The sequence below is a fragment of the Strigops habroptila genome, chromosome 3 (assembly GCF_004027225.2).
Source record: "Strigops habroptila isolate Jane chromosome 3, bStrHab1.2.pri, whole genome shotgun sequence".
NCBI lineage: Eukaryota > Metazoa > Chordata > Aves > Psittaciformes > Psittacidae > Strigops > Strigops habroptila.
The window spans coordinates 1,788,623-1,816,283 of record NC_044279.2 but is presented as its reverse complement, the minus strand read 5'-3'; the positions used below and the strand labels follow the sequence as shown (position 1 = coordinate 1,816,283).

General features: G+C 48.3%; 1 protein-coding gene across 23 annotated transcripts in view; it reads left to right on the top strand.

Moving 5' to 3' along the window:
* The window catches only part of LOC115605560 (collagen alpha-1(VII) chain-like), a 113,006-nt gene that overhangs the window by 52,122 nt on the left and 33,223 nt on the right, over window positions 1-27,661 (top strand). For 12 of the 23 annotated variants that reach the window (XR_003990635.1, XM_030480194.1, XM_030480209.1 and 9 more), the window contains 27 exons: window positions 848-919; window positions 2,173-2,232; window positions 3,284-3,319; window positions 4,331-4,411; window positions 5,188-5,223; window positions 6,247-6,390; window positions 6,473-6,535; window positions 7,337-7,372; window positions 7,657-7,698; window positions 8,393-8,446; window positions 9,811-9,849; window positions 10,025-10,060; window positions 10,511-10,645; window positions 12,962-13,090; window positions 13,365-13,481; window positions 19,646-19,726; window positions 19,821-19,871; window positions 20,798-20,833; window positions 20,952-20,996; window positions 21,752-21,796; window positions 22,375-22,410; window positions 23,227-23,262; window positions 23,886-23,945; window positions 24,680-24,805; window positions 25,543-25,629; window positions 25,804-25,839; window positions 26,129-26,188. Coding sequence is in view for 19 of the 23 variants with exons in the window: in XM_030480194.1 (XP_030336054.1) it covers window positions 848-919; window positions 2,173-2,232; window positions 3,284-3,319; window positions 4,331-4,411; window positions 5,188-5,223; window positions 6,247-6,390; window positions 6,473-6,535; window positions 7,337-7,372; window positions 7,657-7,698; window positions 8,393-8,446; window positions 9,811-9,849; window positions 10,025-10,060; window positions 10,511-10,645; window positions 12,962-13,090; window positions 13,365-13,481; window positions 19,646-19,726; window positions 19,821-19,871; window positions 20,798-20,833; window positions 20,952-20,996; window positions 21,752-21,796; window positions 22,375-22,410; window positions 23,227-23,262; window positions 23,886-23,945; window positions 24,680-24,805; window positions 25,543-25,629; window positions 25,804-25,839; window positions 26,129-26,188 (1,779 nt within the window). In the remaining 4 variants the exon portion in view is untranslated. Of the gene's footprint in view, window positions 1-847; window positions 920-2,172; window positions 2,233-3,283; window positions 3,320-4,330; window positions 4,412-5,187; window positions 5,224-6,167; window positions 6,213-6,246; window positions 6,391-6,472; window positions 6,536-7,336; window positions 7,373-7,656; window positions 7,699-8,392; window positions 8,447-9,810; window positions 9,850-10,024; window positions 10,061-10,510; window positions 10,646-12,961; window positions 13,091-13,364; window positions 13,482-19,645; window positions 19,727-19,820; window positions 19,872-20,797; window positions 20,834-20,951; window positions 20,997-21,751; window positions 21,797-22,374; window positions 22,458-23,226; window positions 23,263-23,885; window positions 23,946-24,679; window positions 24,806-25,542; window positions 25,630-25,803; window positions 25,840-26,128; window positions 26,189-27,661 lie in introns of all 23 variants that reach the window. The other 11 variants (XR_003990637.2, XR_003990638.1, XM_030480211.1 and 8 more) reach the window with 8 other exon arrangements.

Here is a 27,661-nt window from a genome sequence, read left to right as displayed (position 1 = left end):
GAAGGGAGACATCACTCAAGTGCAGATCCAGCCACTCACAGAAGCTGGTTTCCAACCAAGGGATGCACTGACATAAAATCAAAGCACAGCTGAGGCTGGAGGGGACTTTTGGAGGTCTCTAGTCCCATCTCCTGCTCCAGACAGACCCCATTTCAAAGCTGGGTCAGGTTGCTCAGGAACTTGTGTGCTGAGCATCCCCCTGGATGGAGATTTCCCTATGTCTTTAGTCCCCTCAAGCAGCATTTGGCCTCCCCATGACTGGAGGGAACTGAATTTCTCAATCCAAAGAGATCTTCATATCTCCTTTACTCCATATGGATGAGTTTTGTCCTTTTCATTGTGCTTGGATGCTGGAGCAACCTCCCTTCATTGGTCTTATTGTCCAGAGTGCTTAACATTGGTTAGCAAAGTGTCTCTATTCCTTCAGGCCGGCTGCATTAGGTAGTGGCCTGGGGCTTTTGCAGTGGCCTCATGGTGGAATGTGGCCTGGATTATCTTAAATATTTAAGATAATGATGATTATTAAATGATACCTCATTGCCAACCTGCAGAGAAACAAAAGATCTGGATTTTACCCTGCTTATACCACTATAAATCTACATTTGGTGCTTTACAGCATACCAGTTGCATGGCTGGGGAGGGTGTAACTCCTGTGAAGAGTTTTGTGTGGCAGAAGACCAGCTACCACAGAGAAAGCTTCAGCATAAACCCAAAGATGGGTGGATTTGGCAAGGAAATGGTTTTCAGAGTGTATTAGAAGCACAAAACGCAGCTCTAGGGAGCCACATGAACAGGGCTTGGCTTCCTGCATGGTATTATTAGCTTTGGGAATGTCTTTTATTCACAGGGAGATATTGGACCAACAGGGGCCTTAGGACCACAAGGAGACAAAGGAATCCAAGGAGACAAAGGAGAGAAGGTAACGCACTTGCTCAGTGCATCCATTATGGGTAGAAGGGTTTATTTTGTTCATGTCCACAAAGGAAACTGAAGCAGATGGAATTCCTTCCCAAATCATGCCTACAAGGAGGCATGTGCTGAAAGCCAAGGGGAGACTTGTCCCATGTAGAAGTCAAAAGCTCCTTGAAAGAATGTCAGTGAGAGATGCTGTTACCAAAGCTCGGCTCACCCAGCTTCCCATGGTTGATGAAAATGAGTAGGATCTGCTCTGTTCTTTCCTGCAGCTTCAGATGGAGATTTATGTCCTGAGCTTGGAAGCTGCTCTATCAAGATGCCGTAATCTCCTTCTGCATCTTGCTTAGCACCAAACACAGTTACGGCAAGGATGGGAAGCAGGTTGACCCTTGAGGGAGGTGCAGAGTGGTGGTGGGATTGAGACTGCCAACAGTGAGCATGGCACAGGACATGTTCCCAACTGTACGATAATGAGTAGAGCAGGGTCATGCCACCACAGCTTGTGCATGGTGATGAAAGAATCAAATCTGCAAGATCAAGATGGGGAAACTGAGGCACGTGCTGGGTTCCTCAAATAGCACTGAAGTGAAAGTTGGATATCCACAATAGCATCTCTCAGAGGAGGCAAGGAGTGTGTTTAGGAAGGGAGAGGCACCATGTTGGAGCAAATCCAGAGGAGGCCACAAGGATGATCAGGGGCTGGAGCACCTCCCATATGGAGACAGGCTGAGAACATTGGGCCTGTTGAGCCTGGAGAAGAGAAGCTGCGTGGAGACCTCAGAGCAGCTTCCAGTGTCTGAAGGGGGCTACAGGGGTGCTGGAGAGGGACCTTCATCAGGGACTGGAGTGATGGGACAAGGGGTGATGGGTTCAAACTGAAACAGGGGAAGTTCAGGTTGGGTATAAGGCAGAAGTTGTTCCCTGCGAGGGTGCTGAGGCACTGGCACAGGGTGCCCAGAGAAGCTGTGGCTGCCCCATCCCTGGCAGTGTTCAAGGCCAGGTTGGACACAGGGGCTTGGAGCAACCTGCTCTAGTGGAAGGTGTCCCTGCCCGTGGCAGGGGGTTGGAGCTGGGTGAGCTTTAAGATCCTTTCCAACCCAAATCATTCCCTGATTCTATGTTGTGGCCTTAAGGATAAACTGAAAGGCAGCACCAGCACAGGGTTTAGCCCTAGCTGTGTCTTTGTTGCACATAGAGTTGCAGAGAGGAAAAGCTCCCCAGGCATTGCACTGAGACACTCGTCATTGATTTTTGCAGGGAAGTCCAGGTTTCGGCATTCCCGGTCAACCTGGTCTAAAGGGAGACCCAGGCGATAGGGTGAGTGGGGCAAGAGGCTGGATGTGGAAAGGGGAGGGCTAAGGAGGCAAAACAGGAGGTTCAGAGCCAAAATCTCTCTGCCACTTCCATGCATGTGAATTTGCTGGGCTTCACCCCTGAGGGAGTTAATACTGGGGTGGTGACAAGGAGCTGGGCTGTCACCCTGTGGTTGGTGAGCCCATAGTGGTCTTGTGTGATGGGGTTTGTCATCCAGTGTCAGTGCAAAGGGGTGCAGAGAGAGGATCACTCGTGAGCATGCAAGAGAGAACATATGGTCAATGTTCAGCTGGTAACTCTGCAAACAGCAGAGGCAAGGAGGCCCCATTTCCAAAGGTTTTGTGTCCTGAAAGAGAACTTGACCTTTACCTTCCTGACTTTTGTGTCTAAGAAGGTGCAAGCTTCTGTTGGCTCCCATGTGAGTTCACTGATCTCTAGTAAGGTCCGGGTTAATGCCTTGGTGCGCCCTTCTACATGGACATCAATAGTCCCTTTCATTTTAAACCAGCTAAATCTTGCAAGCTAACATCTTTGTGGTCCCCAGCCCTCTGTCAAAGCTGGTCATCAAAGTATTAATGGTTTCAAAGAGTAGCTTTGCAGCAATGAGTCTGATGTTTACACCCCTTAGATACAACAGGAAGACCTTCACCAGAAATCCAATACCTAAATTCCAATACCTAAAGGGGTTACAAGAAACCTGGAGAGGGGCTTTGGACAAGGGCCTGTAGGGACAGGCCAAGGGGAATGGCTTTAACCTGCCAGAGGGGAGATTGAGATGAGCTCTGAGGCAGAAGCTCTTCCCTGTGAGGGTGCTGAGGCGCTGGCACAGGGTGCCCAGAGAAGCTGTGGCTGCCCCATCCCTGGCAGTGTTCAAGGCCAGGTTGGACACAGGGGCTTGGAGCAACCTGCTCTAGTGGAAGGTGTCCCTGCCCACGGCAGGGGGTTGGAACTGGATGAGCTTTAAGGTCCCTTCAACACAAACCAGTCTGTGATTCTATGAGATTATTCTCCTGTATCATTCTTTCCATGTGACTAATGGTGTGTATCTCTGCAGGGAAATGTAGGTTTGTCTGGCAAACCAGGGCAGAAGGTGAGTGTGTGCAGTGATTGCAATGTGTAAAGCACTGCCTCAGACTGATGTCTGTGTCACCCAAAGCAGCTTGAGTCAGTGCTGTTTTATCATTGCCATGGGGCTTGTATCAAAACATGGGGAGTGTTCAAACACTGAAAGGTCGAAACAGGTCCTGCTTTGCTTGAGTCTGTATGACACAGAGCTCTGCATAGAAAAACAATGAAAAGATGCTCTTGCATCTTTAACAAGGCCTTAAAAAACCCTGCAAATCCTGGCTTTTAGCTAGGAAAGGTTCTAAACTGGTCAAGAGAGGTCTGGAAAACATCCCAAATATGGTGTTTGTGCAGTGAATCTGCCTCACTGTGGACATTTCTCAAACAGCATTGCTCCCCAGGCTTGCCTGAAGGAGCATGTGGATTTGGGAAATGTTACAGCATGATACATAACCCAGCGAATAGAATATCCAGTCTGGCTCAGCTTCATGGGCATGGAGAAACTTCGTGTCAAAAGAAGTAAAGGAGAGACATCCAAGACAGGGTGTGCTAATGCAGCTGCAATGTGGAGAAGGCAGCAAAGGTATTTTGGGTTGGGAGAAGGCATGGTGAGTTGGTTGAGTGATGGGGAAGGTCTTTTGAACAAAGACCAAGCAGAGCAGATGTGTAAGTACCCATCCATGAGAGCTCAACTAATAGCTCTGCTAATGGGCCACCTCAATGGAACTGCAGAGCTTCCTGGAGGTGGAGAACCTCATGAAGGTCTGTCCTGCATTGTCTGCCAAGGCTGGTTGTGAAGTCTGAGTGAACTGCATTAGAGATGGATGCTTTCCAGCCTAACCCACTGAGCAAACGCTATAAGCACAGCCTGTCCTAGCACAGGTAGATGCTTTGAGCCCGAGCTTCAGCCAGGAGCGTGGAAGCAATTGCATGGCTATAGGGCCTGGCATGCTGTCTGAATCTGCCCTGCAGTGTCTGAAGTATGAGGACTATGAAATACAGAAGAGGAATTTAACAACAGTCTTGTTTTCTTTAGGGAGATATAGGTCTGAAGGGACAGAAGGGTGAACCAGGATTACCTGGGAAACCAGGCAAGGCCGGACTAAGAGGTAAAGATGTAAGTAGAAGCTATCAATCCAGTCAGATGGTCGTGCTGAACCCCTTGGTGTGCTGCTCTGTACCAAGTTACCAACCCCAGGTTAAGCCCTTGCAATAGCAAGTAGAAACAAGTGACCAGATGGGACCACTCATTCTTATACAGGTTGGGGAAGAGACAGGTCTCAGGACAACAGTGGTCAACAAACAAGAGTGGACAAACTGCCTCTGATTAGACATGATGGTTTGCTCATCGAGAGTTCTAACTCCTCATTTGCTCTGTCTGCTCTTTCATTGCAAGTGAGGAGGTAGATCCTTCGCAGGTTGTCATCAGGGTGTGCTTTAGGCCATGTTTATTCATGATGTTATTCAACATCATGTTTTTTAATCATTGAGTCATGGAAGTAGGGAACTAGCACAGTGTGAAGCCACAACAGCCCTCAAGGGCTTGCTTGTGGTTTGAGGGCATAATAGTTACTTCTTAAGATCAAGCAAGGTGACCCATCCCAAATGCATCATAACTGGCTTCTGGGAAGTCTCTGCTAACCACAGGCAGTGAAGACTTCTCTTTAGTTCAAAGGACTGTGTTGATCCCTGAACATCAAGTGGAATAGGATCATCAAGGGAAGCCTGGAAAAAGTAAGGAGCCACGTTTCTGATCCTGAGGCTCAACACCCTGTCTTCAGAGTCATCACTGGTGATGTCAAAACAAGAGCTCCTAACCAGAGTAGGAAATGAGGGTAAAAAGACTTGGTCATGGGTGGAAATGTAACCCAGCACCTTTGCATTGTGTTATAGGGAGAACCAGGGAAGAAAGGCACCTCTGGGACCAAGGTAATCAATGGGGAGCCCACAACTTCCAGAGTTATATGGGGACCAAACGCAGCTCACAGCTGGAGGTGTGGGTATAGTGATGTAGGAGAAGGAATGCACTGAGGTAGAGTGAAGGTCTATCCAGTCCAGCATCTCCAAGAGTGACCAACTTCCCTGGAGCTCCTAGGAACAATACAAAAGCAGGATGTCCTGTGTGAGAGGTGATGTCTCATGGGTTGAATAGCTCTTGGTAGACTTTGCTTATATTAATTTCCAGCCCACATAAACCTTTAACACCCTCAAATCCCCTGGGCAAAGCACTGCACAGGTTAATGAAACAGCAGCTGAAAAACAAGACCCTTTGGTTTGTTTTGAAGCTGACCCCTGCTCATTTTGTTCCCTGTTTACTTGTCCTTATGTTAGATAAGACCATGAAGAATCTCCTTCACCTTGCCCTTGGCTTTTCTTTCTCCTATTTTAGCTTTGGTTTCATCTTCCAAAGCTAAAGGCTGAAAAAGAAAGGCTAAAAAATAACTATGTTTTATTTGGGAGATAGTTCTTTCTGATAGTTCTGATAGTTCATCAGCTCTGCAGCTGATGTAGAAAACAGAGTGCTACAAATAACAGTGGAGTTTGGTAGAAATAACCTCATTCTACCGCTAAATATTAATACTCTACAGTCACCCTACCCCTTCTGCCCCATTTACTTCACTTACGGGACTGCTGTAAAACACCACCCCTAATTTAACATATCCCATAAACCTGCCTTTGTCCTGGCTTTCCAAACATTGAGCAATGCCAAAGAAGAAATCTAACCTGCTTTAGAGCCACTGGAATGGTAGGTGGACTCGGTTCTCCCCCATTAAACTATTCCTCCAGGTTTAAGTGCAGTAAAATTAGTATCACCAATGAAGGTTCAACCTGATGGAAGCAAGCTTTTAAAAGCTACTACTCCTCTCTTTTAGGGAGAAGCTGGTGATCCTGGAGAGCCAGGAAAGAGAGGAATCAGGGTAATAATTGCTATTTTTACAACTTTCTGCCCAGGTTATGGTGGGGCATCAGGGGAGGCTGCTATGCTGCTGCCCAAGCACCTTTGGTCTATGCAGCAGGAGAGGACTCTCCATCCTCTCCATCCGAACGAAAGCCTCCACTCAGAAACATCCACATGCAGGAAAAGTCATGGAGGGGGTAACATTCTTCTTGTTGGCTTCACTTTTCTAAGCTGCTGGATGCTCTGTTCCTATTTGCTTCCCTAAATCCTTTCTTGCAGGGTCCACCTGGACTCCCAGGACGGCCTGGGATAAAAGGCGATACTGGACAACCTGGAAAGGCTGTAAGGCAATCACTAAAGGAGCAGTTGAGAGAGGGTGGACTTGGGATAGTGCAATGCCAATTGAAGAAAACCATATTCTTCTTCTGCCTTACAGTCTGCAAGGCATAGAAAGCTCCCTCCCTGTTTATTGGGGAGGGGAATGTCCTCTTCATAGGGAAGATTAGGACTGTTTCTCCCTCTTGTGTGATTAGCTAGAGCACAAGTTCAATGGCAGGATGGTGCACTGGGAGGTTCTGAGTGTGCAGAAACTTCCCCAGTCCCCCACTGCTGGAAACAAAACGCTTCACACTCTGTCTCGTGGGGAAGGAAGGGAAATGATGCGCTTATGCATTGTCTGATTTCCCTCTAATAGCTTTGGAAAACACTGGCTAAGACCAGCTGCATTGTCTGAGGTCTCAAAGACATGGTGTTTCTGCAAACGTTGTGAAACTGAGTAGAGGAAAGTCCCCAATGAGCCTTCCCACTGAGGCAGAGGTTCATAATCCCACCCCTTATTACATATCAGAGAACTCCTCACAGGAGAGATGTTGAAACCCAGATTTCATTAGCTCAAAGATGGCCTTATTAGCCCATAAAATGCTGAGCTAGCAAGAGGCTGCTGAGACCTCCTACCACGGCTGGTTCTCATACTTCCTCTTTCTCCACTTCCTAAGGAATCACTGGAGAGAAGGGAGACAAGGGTGAATCTGTAGGTTTGCACATTCCTATTTATAACCTTGCTTGAGAGAGAGTCTGTCTGGGGGCTCAAAAGTTGAATTGCACCACTCACTATTGTTTTTTGGGGTGGGGATATCTTCATAGGGTGAGCCTGGGCTGCCTGGGACTCCTGGAAGCATTGTGAGTAACACCTACTGCTGTTGACTTGCACATTTGGTCAGGGAAGGAATATAATGGAATTTAGCATGAATCCTGGATACCACAGAGGGCACATTGCTAGAATTCTTTGCTTTCAATGATGCATGTTGTAGAGTGGATTTCCCTTCTAGCTTTATCAAAGCTGCAAAGAAATGCAGCTAGCTTCTCTACAGATACATGCATGAATACCTCCCCAAATGGCTTGTTGTTGATGCTGCAAGAAGACTGTGACACAGAAGAGCCTAAAAGCTAGCTTTTTTTGGCAGATATCTTCTCTGGAGAACGCCATCACCCTGAAAGGTGACAAGGTAAGAGCTCCTTGCTGGAGAAGATGGGTGTTGAAGCTCACTATGTGATTGTTTTCCATGTGTTGTATATTTGTAGCTTCATTACATTTGAAAGACAGAGCCTGCAAACATAACCTGAAAATCCCAAGTTCCTTAAGCAAATACTTGCTGTTCCCACCTCCAGCAACAAAGGTCCTCCAAACGCAATGCGTCATCCTCTTCATTAGGGACTGTAGCGATAGGACAAGGGGTGATGGGTTCAAACTGAAACAGGGGAAGTTCAAGTTGGAAATAAGGCAGAAGCTCTTCCCTGTGAGGGTGCTGAGGCGCTGGCACAGGGTGCCCAGAGAAGCTGTGGCTGCCCCATCCCTGGCAGTGTTCAAGGCCAGGTTGGACACAGGGGCTTGGAGCAACCTGCTCTAGTGGAAGGTGTCCCTGCCCGTGGCAGGGGGCTGGAACTGGATGAGCTTTAAGGTCCTTTCCAACCCAAACCAGTCTATGATTCTATGATTCTAAGAGCAGAGCTGCTCCAAATTTAACTTCATTATGTGAATTAGTGTGATAGTTATAAGACAAGGCTGGTGAGTCCATCTGGAAAAGGTGGTGTTCGTCTGGGGTCAGCATGCAAGAAATGTCACAATGCATGATGAAACCACCATCTCCACTGGGAATTGTAGAGGGAACAAAGAAATAACATGTTCCTTCTGGCTTACAGGGGGATCGTGGGAAGGATGGATTGAAAGGTGAAAGAGGTCCTCCAGGCCCAAAGGTATGTCTTGAGTGCATGGAGGCATCTTCGTGTCAATGCCATCGTGTTGGGGAGGGGTAGAGCATCCATCTCACATCTCTTCTGACCCTCTAAAAGATTGGGTTTTCAAAGCAGTTTCTGAGATGGGCTTATAAACTTGTGGTCACAGTGGTGCTCTAGTTCTACAACTCGATTAAGTGGATACACAATATTTAGGTCAGAAGATGTTGTTCAGGAGTTGAATGGAATAAAGTTCTAAACTGTTCAGGGATGTTCCCTTCCTTTCCTCCTCACTGCAAGTTGAAGAACACATCAGAAAGGGACAGAAGGAGAAATGGCTCCTGATACCACACACATCTAGAGATTTTTAGAGGTGGGACCAACTCCTTCACTTAACGGAGAGGAAAATGCTGTAGAAAGCATCATCAGTGCATACACGTAGATCTCATTGTCATGAGATCCAGGTCTTTGTAAAGGCAAGAACTTATCCAGGTGCCATGTACAATCTGTGCCTCAGATGTACCCAGTTCAGCCAGCACACCCCTTCATTGCAGCTCCTTCACCTCATGAAGATGCATCGTTCACCTTGGCATGGAGCTGCAGCACCATTGGGGCCTTCCTGGTGCCCTTCATTCCACCGGAATCTGTCAATGCAGACACCAGATTTCAGTGAAATGAAGCCCATCAGAGAGGCAGGTCACCCCCACCTCAGCAGATGTCCCTTGCCCCAGCACTGGACCTCCCAGGACATTGTAGCTCATGTGTAGTTTCATCTCTGGTGGTGGCCCATGATCACTCACATGAGAGTGTCACCATGTGAGCAAGGAGAGATGGACAGCCGGACTATACGACTTGCTCTTGGGTATCCAACCCATTGGAGATATTTGATCCAGACTGTGGCAGTAGAGCCACCAGCGCCATGGCCACCTCCTGAAGGGACCATCAGCCATGGTGGCACCTTGGCCACCCTCCTCCTTGCTGTTACCTCTGCACTGCTGCCACTGCAGTGACAGCACTGGTAGCACTGAGTGGCCTCAAAAATCTTTGCTGATTTACATGTTGAACGTAGCCAAGGATTGGAGAAGGGCATGGTGCAAAGCTCTGGTCCAAACCTCACTTTGATGATGCTCGTGTCTGGCTCTGGTCCATGCCTGCCCTATATATGCAGCCAGCAGTTCTTTCCAATGGAGGAGGGAAGGAGCCCACTGGTCAGGGTGGGATTCAAACTCCCTCTCTGAGCTGATGAGAATTTGTCTGGGGTTACAGCATGGGCTGGTAGCAGAGTAAGGGCCACATATGTGACTCTTGCCCCTCCTCAGCTCTCCTCTTCTTGCTGCTTATTGGGATAATGACTTAGTTAATGAGTTGTTCTTGTTCATTTGAAGGGAGAACCGGGTCCACCAGGCAAAGGAGTGGAAATGGAGGTAAATAAGATTTATAGAGCATATTGATGTTGGAAACACCTCCATCTCTGTGTGGAGTTGGGATGGCAGAGGGGACACAGTGTGTGCCCCCAGCCTTAGCCGTCAGCCACCCGCAGCACTAGCTTCCTGGGCTGGAGGAGAGAGGAGAAGTTCTGACCCTTCTTTCCCTTTGCAGGATCTAGAGAGGCTTTTTGAAGCAAATGGTATCAAGGTAGGTAACGCTTTGACCTTCCTTCTGCCAAGGTGATTGTAATTAAGCTTTTCCATCTATTCCCTCTGGCCTTCTGGAGATGATGTGTGCTCCCCACATTGTGTGTCCAGCACCGGCACTCACAAGAAGGCAGGGTTATTGCATGTCCTTTTACAGCTTTCCATGTTATATCATGAAGATGCTGTGAGGGCTGCAGCAGCTCTGCTCTGGAGCCAGGCTGAGAGAGCTGGGCTGGGGCAGCCTGGAGAAGAGAAGGCTCCTGAAGGGGAGACCTTAGAGCAGCTCCAGTGCCTAAAGGGGCTCCAGGAAACCTGGAGAGGGGCTTTGGACAAGGGCCTGTAGGCACAGGCCAAGGGGAATGGCTTTAACCTGCCAGAGGGGAGACTGAGATGAGATCTTAGGCAGAAGGGCGCACTGGGGTACTGCCTTAATGGTCTCCACTGGTTGCAGCTGGCATTGCTGAAGGACCTCTCCAATGTGCTCCTGCAGAATGGGCTGGATGGCCTCATGTGGCAGCTCGGTGGCTCCAGGACAAGCCAGACCTCCAGGAGAAAGCAGGCAGCTCTGCATATCACTGAGCACAGTGTGAGTGTTGTCATCTGCCAACCTTGGGGCACACAGACCTTGAAGGAAATGAGAGAGGCAGAAATGAGTCATTGAAGGCTTCAGGGTCACCTCTGTCATCAAGCAGGTTGCGGTGACTTGGAGCCACTATAAGAAACAGTTGAGCTGGAAGAGGCTAATGGCTCACATCAGGGTCTTGGATCTTCAGGTTAAACTGGTGGGATTGCAAAACACTCTTTTTTTACCAGTGAAAATAAAGGAATCAATCTATCCTTACTATTGATGGAGGTAGCTAGAAGCCATAGAATCATAGAATGGTTTGGGTTGGAAAGGACCTTAAAGCTCATCCAGTTCCAACCCCTGCCACAGGCAGGGACGCCTTCCACTAGAGCAGGTTGCTCCAAGCCCCTGTGTCCAACCTGGCCTTGAACACTGCCAGGGATGGGGCAGCCACAGCTTCTCTGGGCACCCTGTGCCAGCGCCTCAGCACCCTCACAGGGAAGAGCTTCTTCCTTATATCTAACCTGAACATCCCGTTTCAGTTTGAACCCATCACCCCTTGTCCTGTCACTCCAGTCCCTGATGAAGAGTCCCTCTTCAGCATCCATCTGCTCTGCTGTTTATTTTCACCTTAGGGAGTCCTCCAGACACTGGTGCCCTAAACTGATCCTCCAGGCTCTGTGCTGCTTCTGTCACCTCCATGCTGACTGGAGCACCATGAGCAGTATCAAACACCAGTGAAACCTGCAACACCAACACAAGTGGATTGATGTGATGACAGGCTTGAGCTCCCAGGACCCACACATGTGATGAGCTCATTTCAGTATTTAAAGGGTATCTACAAAGAAGACAGACATGACCTTGGACGGTCTAGTGTGAGGCGTCCTTGCCCGTGGTGGGGGGTTGGAACTGGATGATCTTAAGGTCCTTTCCAACCCAAACCAGTCTGGGATTCTATGATCCTATGAAGTGTAGGTCTATGCTCCTGTCCATCTGGTATGCTGCAGTAATAATATTAAGAGATTGCATATCAAATGTGTACCAGCTGCTTGTGACCTCCTAGTCCATGTTCCAGTGATGCCTCCTCCTGATCCTCATCCTCCCTTCCTTTCCACCCTTCTTGTCTTCTGAGCAAAAAACCAGCACAGGTTTGGCTGGTTTCAAGCCATCCCATGCTGGTTATGAGTTGAACATGTCCTGCAACTTCTCACTTGGTGGTTGTAATCTAGGTGCATCTTTCCTGCCCCGAAAAGAATGGATGCAATCCTGCTGTCAGGTTGGATTGAGGTTGCCCAAGGGAGGAGTCCCTGCCATCACTCCACAGCCCTCATTTGCTTCAGTAACCAGGCTAACTGCTATAGATGATCTAGTCACCTGCATCCTTTGCAACTGCATGTAACAGATAGTTTGTGTTTCTGGGAATTGGGAATTTATTAGCGATTTAAAGGCTAAATCTCCATGCTGGACCCAAGTTGCAGCACATCTCCAGGAATGACATCAGAGGGCTGTATCCATGTCATCTCATAGCTGCTGGAGGAGTCATGGAGCTTAATTTGCCTGATCAGACAGTCCTGATAAGAGATAGTCCAGGAAATAGTGCCTGCAGCAGTGATGGGGTTTTGCTCATCCTCTTCAGGACAGCCAAGAAGTGACTCACTCTCCATAAGCCCTTGTAGGTCACTAGTAGGAAATGTCTCTAACTGAAGCACAAGAGCTGTTTGGAGCCAGCTCCTGATGATTTTATCTTCCTCTGTGCTTGGTTCAATGGTGATGCTGTTGCTCAGGCACTTAGATTGAGACAGGCTCATCCCCCCCTCAGCTCCAGGCTCCTGCTGTGGTCTCAGGTGAGATGTGTGGCTTGTCAGGATCATTGCAACCTGGATAATGGTAGCACTTTAGGAGCTTGAGAGGGCATGAAGTGCTCACCAGTAGATGTGTTTGCACTAGGAGACACAAACTGAATGTGTGCCAGCAACCCTGGAGCCAACAATGCTGGGATTTGGGGTACAGAGGCACCAAAGCTGTCTCTGTTGGGCTTTGGAAGCCCATCTCAATCTGGCAGAAAGGGATAAGGCCAGCCTATCTAGGCTGGTCTTCAACCAGAGAGCAAGGGAGGTCAAAGCAGCCCAATGACCCATGGGGGATTCTTACAGCCTGCCCTAGCCCATCCTTGGTGGCACTTCCCAAAGTAGAGTGCAAGAAAGGTCTTGGCACCTTGGCTCTCCAGCCTTGTCCTGCTGTCTCTGAGCATGCTGTTGGATAAGTGGCACTGTTGATAGTGTGTTGTGGATGATGTTTTAACTTAGAAAAAGCGGTAACTTCCTTTGGTTTCCACAGGGTCCATCTGCTGGTGGTTCTGAACCTGAGTACCTGTCCCTAGGGGACCCTCCTGAGTCCTTGGAGAAAACATCTGAGGAAAGAAGGAAGGAGACAGACTCAAAAGGGGCAAACAGTTCTCTCAGCGGTGTAAGTAAATGTCTGTTCAGTGACTTTTAATTATGTTTTCATTAGTGCTGGTTTAATAGATGCAAAGGAATTACTCTTTTTGGAGCTTGATTGGACAAATCACTGCAATTCTGTGAGGTTTGTCCCTATTTCACTGCATTGAAAAGCTAAGTTAAAGAAAGGAAAAGGATCTCTGCATGAAGCAGTGTCAGAGCTTGGAAAAGAGTCTGGGTTTCCATCTTCTGCCCTGGTTATTAGTGACACTGTGTTGTCTGCTATCCGTCACCCTCTGCAGGGCTTGGCTGTGCCCCCACCAGACCCAGAAGATGATCTACAAGGAAGCCAGTCCATGGGGCTTCAGGAGTCCTTGGAGGACAGGGTGGAAGGACAACCAGAGCAGGACACCAGCCATGTATGTCTTCTTTAGCACTTCTGGGCAGTAGAACATGTGGAGATAAGGGATAGACTGGAAGGGACTGGGATGCACAACAATCACCCAGTGCTCTGGGGCAGCTCCTCCCATATCCCTGGAGGATACCACTGCTTGGACATGGGACCTGGGCTGGAAGCTGATGGCCAGCCTTGTCCACTGCATCCAGGCAGAGCCCTTGGCAGATGTTTTGTTGATTAATTCCACTTTTGGGGGAAAAAAAGAAGGAAAATCTCTTTCTAATCCAAATCCATCTGGCCACAGCATCCATCTCATTATCTGGGCTTGGCTGACTGAATAGTTGATGATTCTCAACACTATTTAAAGTCAGATTTGTAATACTCCAGGGACAGTGCAGGCCCCAGACAGTGAATTTAAGGTATTCCCCTGACGGGATATTTTCTTTTCCTTTTCCTTCTTACTTTCCATAGATATCTCAGAATAGTCCATAGACCTTCAGGTTTCCCTGCATGGAGTTAGTGGTTTAGACCCTGCTATGCACCCTCCTGAGCCCAGCTGAGGAATACAGAGTTTGTCTCCCCTAAAGAAGAGGATTTTAGGGCCTAAGTAGGAATTTGGGGACTTTCTCAACAAGAAAAGTGAAGTAAATTGTAATATAATGAGCCTTTGTGGATAACCTGAGCCCAGGTGATGTCCCGGAGGAAATGTGATGCAGAGTGATTCACTTTACCTCTTCCTTCAAGGTCTAAAGTGGTTTGTTACTGCACTTTATCTACAGGACAGGACAGTAGAGGGTTCTCCCATAGCCGGGAGTTAGAACTCCTTTACAACTGCATGTGTAAGAGAAAGATTATATCATTTTCAGCAAGGTTGGAGGGTGCATCCAGGCTGGTAGCAGCAGTTATCGCAGCTCAGCTGATGGGCAATAAGTTGTGATATTGCTGCGGTGTGGTTGTCTGAGCCCTAATATCCCATTTCCCTTTTGTTTTCTGCCCTCCTTGGCATGCATTTTCTCCTGAGATCCCAAACCATGTTCTTCTGCCATGTACCAAACCCAGCACCCTCCACTTTGAACATGATTTGTAACCACAAGTGCACAGACCCCAACATTGAGTGGCACCATTCCCAGTGATGGAGAGAAGGAAAATGCCTTCATCTAGTGCTCGTTTAACACCTTTGCACAACGATGTGCTCCTGTGTGATGGGGGGAATGCTCTGTTTGGGAACATACTCAGAGACAGGATTCCAACAGCCTTAAAAAGTGAACTGAAAAATCTCTTGGGATGTTTGCTTACACTTACAGCCACGATTATGGATGGGAACAGCATTAACAAGGGTATTTCTAGGCATAGAAATGAGGGGGTATCTCAAAGTGGGGAGATGCTGTTGGAGGAGATCTTGCTCTGGTTGAAGTCAGCTAAACCCTTGCTTCTGTCCCATCATCTCAGCTGTCTCTGGCTGGTTCTGCAAACTAACACATGCTGAATCATGGAGCTGGAATAAAGGATGTTGCAGCAGCCACGAGAGGGCTCCCAGCACAAACACACATTCCCACACCCCAAACACGTATGTATGTGTGTGAGCTGCAGCCCTAGAGATGGTGGCCTGTGCCATGAGCATCCATCGGCTTTGTTTCTCCTCCTTGATGCACCATTTCCCTTGGCTGGGAATGGTTAAGCTGGAGAAAGACCTGGAAGCACAAAGGATGGAGCCCAAACCCCCTTATTTCTTGTGGGAATGGGCTGCGCAATGCTGGTTGAGGTGTGAGCTTTTTGATGTCCTGCTCCTGGAAGCAGGTAGAGCTTAGTCCCTATAGACCTGCACCCATAGACCATGAAATGAGGGTGTCCCAAATCTGGTGCTCCATTTAAAACTGTGGAATTTAGCTGTGCTGGATGCTTTTTGGGAGCAGATTCCTCAAGGTTTCACATATGTCCCTGCATGGAGCTATTTAATAAATCAGACCACCACACACACAGCATCTCCTTCCTCAATGAAATGGGAGTGACCCCTGTTTGTTGGATGTCTGGAAGCTAAATGTATCCCTGTGCCCAAACACTGTGGCCATGGCATTGGAAAGGAAAAGGGACCATGTGGCCATGCCAAATGTGACATTAGGGCAGGAATAACTGTCCTCAGTCATCATTGTAAACCATTAATTTAATCCCTGCATCCCAAGGACCAAAACCAATCACTGTGTCCTGTTTGAGATGCTTTTTGTTTCTAAATCCCTATGGAAAGTGCAGAGCAGAGCCCCAAAACTGATTTATAGGTGGCTTTGGACTCATTTATCACAAGAGACACAAGACTGGACATTTTTTAGCCCAGTTCAGGGTGTCTGAGATGACTTGATTTCTGCATCAGAGATTTTTTACAGGGATGGACATACCAAATATTAAAGGACTCTTTAATCTTGTGATGAAAGGCAGAGGAGAGACAAAGAGAGGAAGATGAATACTTGTATTCAAATGGGAAATTAGAGCTCAAGCTGATTAACCCTGGGAGTAGGCTGGAGGGAGATGGGATGAGAAGGTGATTCCCTGTTCCATCACTGCCTGAGATATCAGGAGCAGAGCAAAGAGGGCTGGGAAGGGTGGGAGTTTGCACTTTGGGTTGACAGAGATGATCTCCTGCCCTGTTGAGACTGGTGCTCAAGAGCCCTGTGGATTAGTGGGTGCAATATCAGTGCCAACCCACAGCGATGCTGCATCTGGGTGTTTGGCAGTAATTATTGGTGTAATCCTGCATCCTGGTGTTACCAAACACCTTTTACTGAATCCCAGCCCAGAGGATTCCCTATCAAATAAAGAGTTATTGGAAAGGTGGGCAGGTAACATCATCCTTCCTGCTCTTGTGCGTGATGATCATAGCAGCCTTCCAGTATCTGAGGGGGGCATCCAGGGATGCTGGAGAGGGACTCTTCATCAGGGACTGGAGTGATAGGACAAGGGGAGATGGGTTTAAGCTTAAACAGGAGAAGTTCAGGTTAGCTATAAGGCAGAAGCTCTTCCCTGTGAGGGTGCTGAGGCGCTGGCACAGACTTTGCCCAGAGAAGCTGTGGCTGCCCCATCCCTGGCAGTGTTCAAGGCCAGGTTGGACACAGGGGCTTGGAGCAACCTGCTCTAGTGGAAGGTGTCCCTGCCCGTGGCAGGGGGCTGGAACTGGATGAGCTTAACGTCCTTTCCAACCTAAACCATTCTATGATTCTATGATCCCCATTTTGGTAGGGGTGTTTGTAAAAGCACTTCAAATCCCCCCAGCATGGTGGGATCTGCACCCCAAGAGTGTTTTCCTCACTTGCAGTTGGTGTAAAATCCCTTTTATCCTCAGGAGGAGGACAAAGCGTGGTCCAAAGGCAGGGAAACAGCAGCAGCCCCTCTCTCTGCAGCTCCTGCATCCCCTCAGCTAGTTTGGGCTCCCGGAGTGAACTCAGTGATGCGAAGGGAGCGGAATTGAGCCAGTTGTTTTCCCGTCAGCAGCAGCTGTAATCACAAATTTTACCTGTTAAAAGGTTCATGAGGCCCTGGAGAGAAGCAGCTGTAATAGCCCAAGAGCTTCATCTCGGAGGTGCGATTACTTCCTGGCAGGAGTTAATGGGGAAGCAAACTAACTGATAGAAAGAGGCAGGATGAGCCCAGGTACACGTGTCCATGTGAGAAGCGATGGCTGGTTACTCGTTCCATGGGTGAGCCGCTTCTTTGGTGTTCCAGGACCCTACCATTCAACCCCTGTCTTCTCCATCTCCCCTGCAGTGAAGTTAACTCATTTTCAGACTTAATTCAGATAAATGCCCCTGGTTGTCCTTGCCCCTGGTTATCCTGGTTATCTCCATGTGGATAACCCCATAGTCACTTAATTTCCCTACCAAGTATCTTCTTGGCCTTTTCTTTTTCCCTCTTTCCTGTACACCTTTTCTGGCATATTGTTGAATTCCCCCTTTTGTTGCCATTTTTCTCTTCCCTGTCCTAATTTTATCTGTTCCTTTTCTCCTTCTCTCTTTTCCCTTCTTTTTCACACTGCCCTTAGTAAATCATTCCTTTAGAAGGCAGCAGCCTCCCTCCTTTCCTTTGAGGTGCCTTATTGCTGACACCTCCGAGAAGGAAACTGCTAAAATTGCAGAGGAATTGCAGAAGGAAGGAGAGTTATTACCCCCTGCAATTTCCCACCACCCCAGTAAATGGCAGCTTTATGAGATGGAGGGCACACAGCTCACCTTCAAAACCTCAGCAAGGTCTCAGCAACCCACTCTTGCTTCACCGCTGCCTTGTGATGCTGTTCAACACATCTGTGAGTTGAATGTGGACCCATGCTTAAAGAGAAGCAGCATTTTAGAGCTTTAAATTCTTTGCTGTAAGTGCGAAGAGTTGATTTTTACAACATTTAAGAGTTAAGGATGAAAGATTCATGAGAACATCCACGTGGTCTCGTCTAATGGGACCATCTGACCCATCTAAATCACCTCAGTGTAAGCCTGGGAGATGTTCTTCGTGCTTGTCCTGTTAAAAAACACACCCTTGATGGGCCGTCCCCTGAACAGTCTGTACCAGCACATCCCTGACTTGCCTTTTATTCCTCCTTCTGTCACCCTTACCATCTTTCGGTAAAGAATTTCCATTTTAATTGGACCTAAATAGTATTTTTTTTTCTTCTTTATGTATTTTGGTGAGTCAGAAACTTCCTGGGTTCATTTGCCGTTAGGTAAAACTCTAATCCCCCTAGTTACAATCCAGCAAAACAGGACTATCATCCCTGAAAACCTGACAGCGTCATGTCCAGGGCTGCACCAACCACCATTTCCTGTAACTCCTTCACTTAGGATTTACTTTCCTTTAACTTTAACCATCTAAAAGCCTCCACACATACTTTTAGGTGAAATTAATTGGGATTAATCCAGATCTTTGTTTCTGCCATGAAAAAATGTGGGAATAGTGCTAAATAACTAGTGATTTTTTCCCTCTCCTTTATGTACTTCTGGCAGGGCTGGGGTTTGGGTGCAAGGAGATGCCCAGCTTTCATTCATATATATATCTCATATATATTTCATCATATATATAATATATATTTCATTATATATATAAAAATATAAATATAAATATTTATATTTATTATATAGTAACATATATATTAAGATATTCACCAGAGCTACACTGCAGTGCTCTCACTGTGTGGTTCAGGGGATAACTGCTGTACACAGAGATATCCAGTAGCTAGGAATATTGTCGTCTTTACAACAGCAACTAGATAATTTACCGTTGCTAGTATGAAGAAGAACAAACCAGGCCAGTAACTATTTGTACAAGCTTTACTGTGTGTGCCTTAAACGTTTATCAGCCTAAATCATGAGCACTGCAAATATCACTAAGTGGCAGGTTAACATGTAGACATTAATGGGTATTAATAATTGGTTTATTCCAATCAGATACGTTTAGGTACATTAAGCATGTAGCTGGTGCGTTACTCGGGCATGGCTGGGGCAGGGAGGCATTTGAAGTCCAAAGTTGCAATGTTTTAGGTGGGTTTTATTTCTTTTAAATGGCAGAAAATGAATTGCTTTAATAATCGTAGAATCATAGAATCCCAGACTGGTTTGTGCTGAAGGGACCTTAAAGCTCATCCAGTTCCAACCCCTGCCACGGGCAGGGACACCTTCCACTAGAGCAGGTTGCTCCAAGCCCCTGTGTCCAACCTGGCCTTGAACACTGCCAGGGATGGGGCAGCCACAGCTTCTCTGGGCACCCTGTGCCAGCGCCTCAGCACCCTCACAGGGAAGAGCTTCTGCCTCAGAGCTCATCTCAATCTCCCCTCTGGCAGGTTAAAGCCATTCCCCTTGGCCTGTCCCTCCAGGCCCTTGTCCAAAGCCCCTCTCCAGGTTTCCTGGAGCCCCTTTAGGCACTGGAGCTGCTCTAAGGTGTCCCCTTCAGGAGCCTTCTCTTCTCCAGGCTGCCCCAGCCCAGCTCTCTCAGCCTGGCTCCAGAGCAGAGCTGCTCCAGCCCTCGCAGCAGCTCCGGGGCCTCCTCTGGCCTCGCTCCAGCAGCTCCACGTCCCTCTTGTGCTGTTGCCCCAGAGCTGAATGCAGTACCATTGTTATGATGATGATGATGATTATTATTATTGTTGTTGTTGTTGTTATTATTGATACTATATAATATTAGGTGCTCAGAAGGATGCTGTTTCCCTTCCCACAGGAAAATGTGAATTCAGATGAAGGCTCTGCACTCCTAAGGCATGTTAGAGCCAGGAGATCTGCTGAGCACAAGGCACACAAGGTAAGCACCCCATTTCACTGCAGCAGCTTTGGGCTTGCCTATGTGCCATCAGTGTGATCCAGGAGGAATTGGTGACCTTTCCTTGTTGTCACAGGTTCATCCCCCTGGTGCCCCAGGAGCTCGGAAATCCCTGCCTGGATCTGCGGTGAGCGAAGACTCCATACAATGCATACAAGGGGAATGCTGATTGCCCACTTGTGCAAAGTCACAGTGAATGTAGAGAGTCAGGTGAAAAGTTAGTGATAAATATGAATAAATAAAGGAAGAAAGAGCTGCTGCAGAAGCATCTTTCTTGGCAGAGCAGATTGTTCTCCCTGTATCTGGCAAGGGGCTTGGAAACAGAAGCGGGGAAAATCAAACTCAATCAATCAATGAGAGAACATAGTAACTTGGTTCATGGGGAAGGCAGCATAAGTGAAGGGTATTTTGTGTCCTAAGAGTTTAGCTGATATCTGTATGTGTGTTTAAGTGTGTAAAATATGTTTATAAACACATCTCTGACACACCTACACAATTGCATTGTTGACTTTTAACACAATTTGCCAGGAATGGGAAGTGCAAAGAGTAGATTTTTACATTTAAGAGTTAAGGATGAAAGATTCTGAACAGATTTCCCTTAGGCTTGAATGAATTCCTTTAAATGAAGTGAGTGGCCCCCAACCCTGCATTCCCAGGGGAATGGCAGCACTGAGCCGAGCTCATCCACACCATCCATCATAGCTCTCCATGAAGGGACAGGGTTAAGGCGGGTCATCTGTGCCATTGTCGAAAGCCTGGTACTGAGGCATTTCTTGGTTCACGGACCTTGGCAGCCCATCTGCAATGGGCAGCACCCACTCTCAGATGTCCCATCCATGCTGGAGCAGATCAGAAGGAGCCTGGAAGCCCCCCGCATATCCAACCAGAAGCCCTTCAATGGCGTTCTTGTGATCCCATGGCTTCCCTGTGAGATGCCTCCAGCCTCCCCACTTGCTGCCTAACATCTTGCTACTCAGAGGTGTCTTTTTTGCTCAAAGGCAAAAAGCCTCTCCAGCTGCTTTCACACTTCCCTCTTTTCTTTTTGCATTCAAGGCATACCCAGGCCCTCATCACCCGAGGAGAATCAAGGTACAGCATCATGTCATACTCCTCCTATTGCAGCTGCACACAGTGAGGACGCAGCTGGTCCTTTCTCCTATCACACCACATTCCAGCCCCATTCTGTATGTGCATTTTGTTCTTACAGAAGGAGGGAGCTGGCACAGCAGATCCTCCCTCCCATGGCCAAAAGGTCAGTGCTTTTGCTTCACTTTTTAATGCTGATACCCAACAGCACCTGAAGGGATCGGGATAGTGATCATCTCCCAGAGCAGGCTTATTTGGTGGCTGAGGAATCTCTGGTGCCAATAGGTTCAAGAGGTACTAATCAACAGTTTTGGCCATTGGCACTGAGCAGAGATTTACTGTGAGGATGCTGAGGCGCTGGCACAGTGTGCCCAGAGAAGCTGTGGCTGCCCCATCTCTGGCAGTGTTCAAGGCCAGGTTGGACACAGGGGCTTGGAGCAACCTGCTCTAGTGGAAGGTGTCCCTGCCTGTGACAAGGGGTTGGAACTGCATGAGCTTTAAGCTCCCTTCCAACACAAACCATTCCATAATTCCAGGCTTGAACCTTTCACAACTAATCCAAACATGGGGTTTGTGGTTTGGGGATCCTTAATAGTTTTGTCCTCTGTGGACTTCTCCTGTCTCCCTCAAACTCATGTCATCCTTTAACATCTGCTGTATCCTGGGACAGGGAGACCCTCAGCTTAACATTCATATCTGCAACTTATATTTTCTCTGCCTGCATTTCCACTGCGCAGGATAGAAGTGATGGGGTCAGGTACATCCCCAATCTGGTTGGAGGAAATGAGGTGTTACTCCAAAGTTGTTTGCCAAAAGCTGATGCAGGAAAGAGGGCAGCACCCACCTGGTCCAAAGAGGGAAGGAAAAATTCCTCATAGAAATGCCTGTTTGCAATTGAAGGAGTTGCCTGTTGTTTTCCAGGGAGAAATGGGAGTTCCAGGAGTCCATGGAGACAAAGGAGAAAAGGTAGTGATAGTGCTTTTCTGGCCTTAACCTCTGAGACCAGGAGAAGGGTCCCTGTGCTATGGGTTTGGAAAGGGTGAGGCAGCTGGGGACGTACTGATGGAGATGACATTCAGGTCTTTGGAAGACTGCACCCATGTAAATTGGGATTGCAACAGTCCCACCTTTATCCCTGGATCTGGCTGCATGTTTCTGTCCTTCCAGCAAGAAGAAATTCCAGGGGTTTTCCTGATATTCCTTTTCTGCTGGATCAATGAACTAAAGCAAGTGATAGACAGGCAAAAGTCAGCACTGGCACAAGGACAGGGATGGAAGAAGGGCCATTCATGGCACACAAAACACCATTTCATAAACACTTTTGGCAGCAAAGGCTTATAGAGACCTTATGGCAGATCTGGGGTGGTGGGACCCAGATATTCAGGAGAAAGACAAGGCAGGTTGTTGTTGAAAGGCACAGCCTGATGGGGAAGGGGTACTCTGCGTGGGCTACCCTTTAACCACCTCTGTGGTGTGGCGTCCTGGGGACACAGGCATGAGGAAGGATGGAGGGAGCTGGAAAGTGGATGGTTTTTGTCTTGCAGGGGCAGCCTGGGGAGATGGGAGAACCTGGAACAAAGGTGAGCTCTGGATCAGCATCAGCATCTGGAGCAGGACAGCATTACCAGCTGAGTGGCTCAAATCCAGCACTGGAGATTGCCATAGGAAAGATTGCCAAAATCAGCTGGGTCAACCCAATACTCCATCTCCTTCCTAAGAGCAGTGTGGCTCTGTCTTAAGGCATTTGGCTCTTTCCTAGTCATGTAGCCACTGCCTATCTCCTCTGGGGAAAAGAAGTGGAGGTCAGAGGGGCCGGTTGCTCCATGCTGCCACAGGCTGAGTCCAGAGGAGGCCATGAGGATGATCAGGGGCTGGAGCACCTCCCGTATGGAGACAGGCTGAGAACATTGGGGCTGTTGAGCCTGGAGAAGAGAAGCTGCGTGGAGACCTCAGAGCAGCTTCCAGTGTCTGAAGGGGGCTACAAGGATGCTGGAGAGGGACTCTTCATCAGGGACTGGAGTGATAGGACAAGGGGTGATGGGTTCAAACTGAAACAGAGGAAGTTCAGGTTAGATATAAGGCAGAAGCTCTTCCCTGTGAGGGTGCTGAGGTGCTGGCACAGGGTGCCCCGAGAAGCTGTGGCTGCCCCATCCTTGGCAGTGTTCAAGGCCAGGTTGAACACAGGGGCTTGGAGCAACCTGCTCTAGTGGAAGGTGTCCCTGCCCATGGCAAGGGGGTTGGAACTGGATGGACTTTTAGGTCCTTTCCAACCCAAACCATTCTATGATTCTATGAGCACAACTGGAAACCTTTGCTCTTGCTCAGGGCTGCACTGGGGTGGTACTTCACACAGCTTCTTCTCACACAAGCTTGGTAACACTCTGTTTATTTTATAGGGCACCAAAGGAGAAAGAGGTGAAAACGGTCAAAAGGTAAAGAACAACGTTGGTACCACAGTCAGGGGTGTCTCTTATGGTCTGAGAGCTTATCTCCTGCTCTCCTCCTCCTTTTGCCATACCTAACCTCTCCATCTCAGGGCCAGGTGTCCAGGTAACCTCCCAAGATGTGGGATTAGTGGACAGCCACTCACTGGGGAGCTGGTGTCTCTCTGTTGACAAGGGAGGGACTCAGATCACACAGACAGGACACCCACCTCATAAATGAGTAATATCAGAAGACAAGAGTCTCGCTTAGAGTCCTCTGGTACCATCTCCAGTAACATAATAATTCATGCCTGCCCATGGCAGGGGGTTGGAACTGGATGAGCTTTAAGGTCCCTTCCAACCCAAACTATTCTATGATGCTATAATACCCCTGCAACTCAGCTCCCTCTTTTCTAAAGCTGTTTAAATGCTCTCAACATCTTTGTCTCTCCAGGTCAGATAAGACTTCACATCATCTGGATGTGATGGTCAGTGAGAGCTCTGTAGAAATCCTCAATGCAGGAACAGCTAGGAGGGCCTTCAGCTGGGTGTCCAGGGAGCAAGATGTCTTTCTGAAGGGCTTACAGTGGAAGGGGTGATCTTAATTTCTCCTGACCTTCTTCTCTTCACAGGGAGAACCAGGAATTGGGTTCAGAGGTCCCGTTGGTCAGGCTGGGCCACCTGGATTTAAGGTAAGCTTTTCTTCTCTTCTAGATAGGATCTCACTTGGGTTTTATCGAGGTCTTTCCTTTTGTAGTCCTTGCTTTCCACCGTTGCTTGTGGAACACAGAACTGGCTGTGGCTACAAAAATAAAGCACCAAAACCAGCCCCAGCCTGGGAACGCAGAACACCATCATATGGGTCTGGGACAGAGGGCATGCTCTGCATCTTCCAAAGGGCCATTTCAAAGCTGGTGTGGTCCAGAGGACAAATAGCATAGAGTCATAGAATGATTTGGGTTGGAAGGGATTTTCAAAGGTCATCTAGTCCAAACTCCTTGCAATGAGAAGGGACATCTTCAACTAGATCAGGCTGTGAAATATGGCTGTGAAAAATCCAGGGAATTGTGGTCTTGTCAGAGATATGTTTCTGTGATCCCTTGGGATGCTGCAGGTCTGCAGGGCTTGAATTCACTGGGGAGCTCTGAAGGTCTGCAGGCAGGGGGTCCCCACTTAACAAGCTGTGGTACAGCCCTTTCATAGAATCGTAGAATCAACTAGGTTGGAAAAGACCTGTAAGATCATCAAGCCCGAGGACTCCATCCCTGGGACTTCTCTTATAGACCAGGGATGGAGGAGTATCCTGGAACTGGTGTTTTATGTATGGTCATGTGAATTCAAGGGGACACCCCTGGCTTTCTCCAGGACCTTTAGGGGTGCAGTTAATCCCACCTAACACCCAAATTCCTTGTGATCCACTCAACAGGGTGAGCCGGGGGCCCCAGGACCTCCAGGAGCTCAAGGCATCCAGGGCATTCGTGGCAACCCCGGCATCCCGGGGTCCCAGGGGGACAGAGGGGCTCCAGGTCTGCCCGGGATGCCAGGACAGAAGGTAGGTGGTGTGAGGTGAGGAGACAACGTGCGTTGTGTCACCTCAAGGTGAGAACAATGATGGCCCTATTGAGACTGTCTGTGCTGGGTGTCCACTGTGGGTCAGACCCCACCTATCCAGGTCTCCTGTATATGCCTGTATGTAGTCTATATGTAGCCTATACATAGTGAAGAGAAGCAGGAAGAAAGCCTGGTTGCAGGAGAGGAAACAACATTGATTAGACCAACTGATGTTGTTAGGGAAAAAACAGGCCAAGAGATTGGGTGCAGGAAGATATCCTTCAAGAGAAAGGAAAGGGAAAGGGAAAGAAGGGAAAAGAAAAGAGGAAAAGGAAAGGGAAAGGGGTAGGGGAAGGGGAAAGAAAGGGGTGAAAAGGGAAAGGGAAATGGAAAGGGAAAGGCAAGGAAAGGAGAGGAGAGGAGACTGGAAAGGAAACTGGAAAGAAAAGGGGTGATGATAGCACAGGAGATGTCAGCAAAGGGGTTTGGTGTCATTAGTCCCTGGGAACAGAGGGAGTAATGGGTAAGTCTCATTGCAGGGACATGGATACTTAGCTGGAGGTGGGGTGGTGAACAGCAATGTACCTACATTCAAGTCTCGGTGTAGCTGGAGTCTTCTCAACAAGAAGCAGTCCACATGAAGAGGCTATTCCAGAACACCTTGGGGCACCAGCTCCTGCTTTCTGTCTGAATGGGGAAAGCGAAACCTTTCCCATCAGGGTGTTCTCCTCCTTAAAGGGTTTTGTTTGCAAGGGGGAGCGTGGGAAGAGAGGCCGGAATGGATTTGCTGGACCCCCAGGACCATCAGGATCCCCAGGAAAAGAGGTGACTTTTGTACCTTGCCCCTGTGTCTTCTGAGCAGCAGAGGGGTGGCTGGTGGCAAGGTTGAGGCCCTGGGACTGGACTGGGTGCACATTCACCCTCTTGGATCACTGGGTCAGGAGAGCATTGAGGATTGCAAAGCAAAGTCCTTTCTGTTTTGTTTTCCTTGCCCTCCAGGGGATTCCTGGGACAGCCGGACCCAAAGGCAACAAGGTCAGTGCCAACCTGCCAGGCAGGTCACAAGCAGCTGAGATCCTGGAGTGGCAATGGGACAGCCCACTGCCTTCCCCTGGCTCCTTATCTCTTACCCCATCCAGCCACTTCATCCCTCTTTCCCTCTCATGCCCTTCTTTCCCCATGGTTGCTGGAGCATCCTCTAGAGAGAGCAGCAACAAGTCGATGGAAGTGACTCTGTGACTTAAATCATGGCCAAACTAATCAGCAATCATGTGATGTGGTGTCCTTGATCCATATGAGACCTTTGTGCTTCTCTGTCTTGCAGGGAGAAACCGGCATTGGAGCAGCTGGACCAAGAGGTCCTCATGGGCTGCCTGGTACTCAGGTAGGTCCCTCCATAAATGCTCCTGGTTTGGCTTCTTGCAGCCTGCCCTCTTTCAAAGGCAGCTTCATACCATCACTTTTCATTCACTCATCTTAGAATATGCCTAAAGGGCTGGTTTCAGACCCATCCTTAGTTTTTCACCAGCCAGATTTGGAGGTGATGGACACAGGTCCATCAGGAGCTGGAGCTGGCATTGACCAGAATCTGTGCACAGGTTGCAATCAGCATCTCCTCCATAGTTAGATACCCTCAATCACTGCAGGTTACACTGGCCAACTACATGACCAAGCAAATCCTGCCCCACTGACTGTGTTGGCTGTGCTCTCACCGGCTAGATTGGATTGTTGAAGGCAATAGCTACACCCCAACGTTTGTGTTTTAATCCCAATGGCTTGTTGAGGAACCACCTTGGATTTGTGTGCTTTGGGGATGCTACCTGTAAGCTTGTTCCTTCAGAAACCTGCCTCCAGCTTCTTTATCCTCATTCCCATCTTCCCTCCTGTTCTCCTGGCAGAGGGAGACCAGCTCCCATCATTGGGGCAGCAACATTCCCTTTTCCTCATGCTGCTGGGAAGTTTTGGTCTCCTTCTGGCAAAGCCCCTCTTGAGGTGTAATCAGAGGCCGTGTTTCAAGTTGCTCCTTCTGTGCCCATTCCACAAATACACTGATTTTATGCTGCAATCCATTTAGACAAACTCCACATCTGCCAGAGGAAGTGTTCAATGGGGCCCCTGAGATAAAACACTTACTGGGAATGTCACCAGCTGTGAAAGGTCTGGGGTGAAGCTTCATTATGTGAAGGAAATGATGAAATGATGTTTCTGCTCTTCTGACTCCAGCATAAATCTAAAGTGAATCACAGAATCTCAAACTGCATTGGCTTTGTATAAGCGATCTATATTGGGCCTCATAGGACAATGGCAAAGTTTAGGTATCTTAAAGACATGTAAGTCTTGTAGGATCTACCTAGAGAGGTCATAAAAGGACTTTGTAGACCCACCAGCACAGCTATCCCTAATAGGAAGGTTTATAAGGTGCTAATAGCACACATAAAGGGAGGCTCAGAACAAGGTTTAGCATCTGGAAACCTCAGCTGGGCATGAAGATAAGCCTCACACAGTATCATAGAATCATAGAATAGTAAGGGTTGGAAAGGACCTTAAGATCATCTAGTTCCAACCCCCCTGCCATTGGCAGGGACACCTTGCCCTAAACCATGTGGTACACGGCTCTGTCCAACCTGGCCTTGAACACCGCCAGGGATGGAGCATCCACAACCTCCCTGGGCAACCCATTCCAGTGCTTCACCACCCTCGCTGTAAAGAACTTCTTCCTTATATCTAATCTAAACTTCCCCTGTTTAAGTTTGAACCCATTACCCCTTGTCCTACCACTACAGTCCCTAAGGAAGAGTCCCTCCCCAGCATCCTTGTAGCCCCCTTCAGATACTGGAAGGCTGCTGTGAGGTCTCCA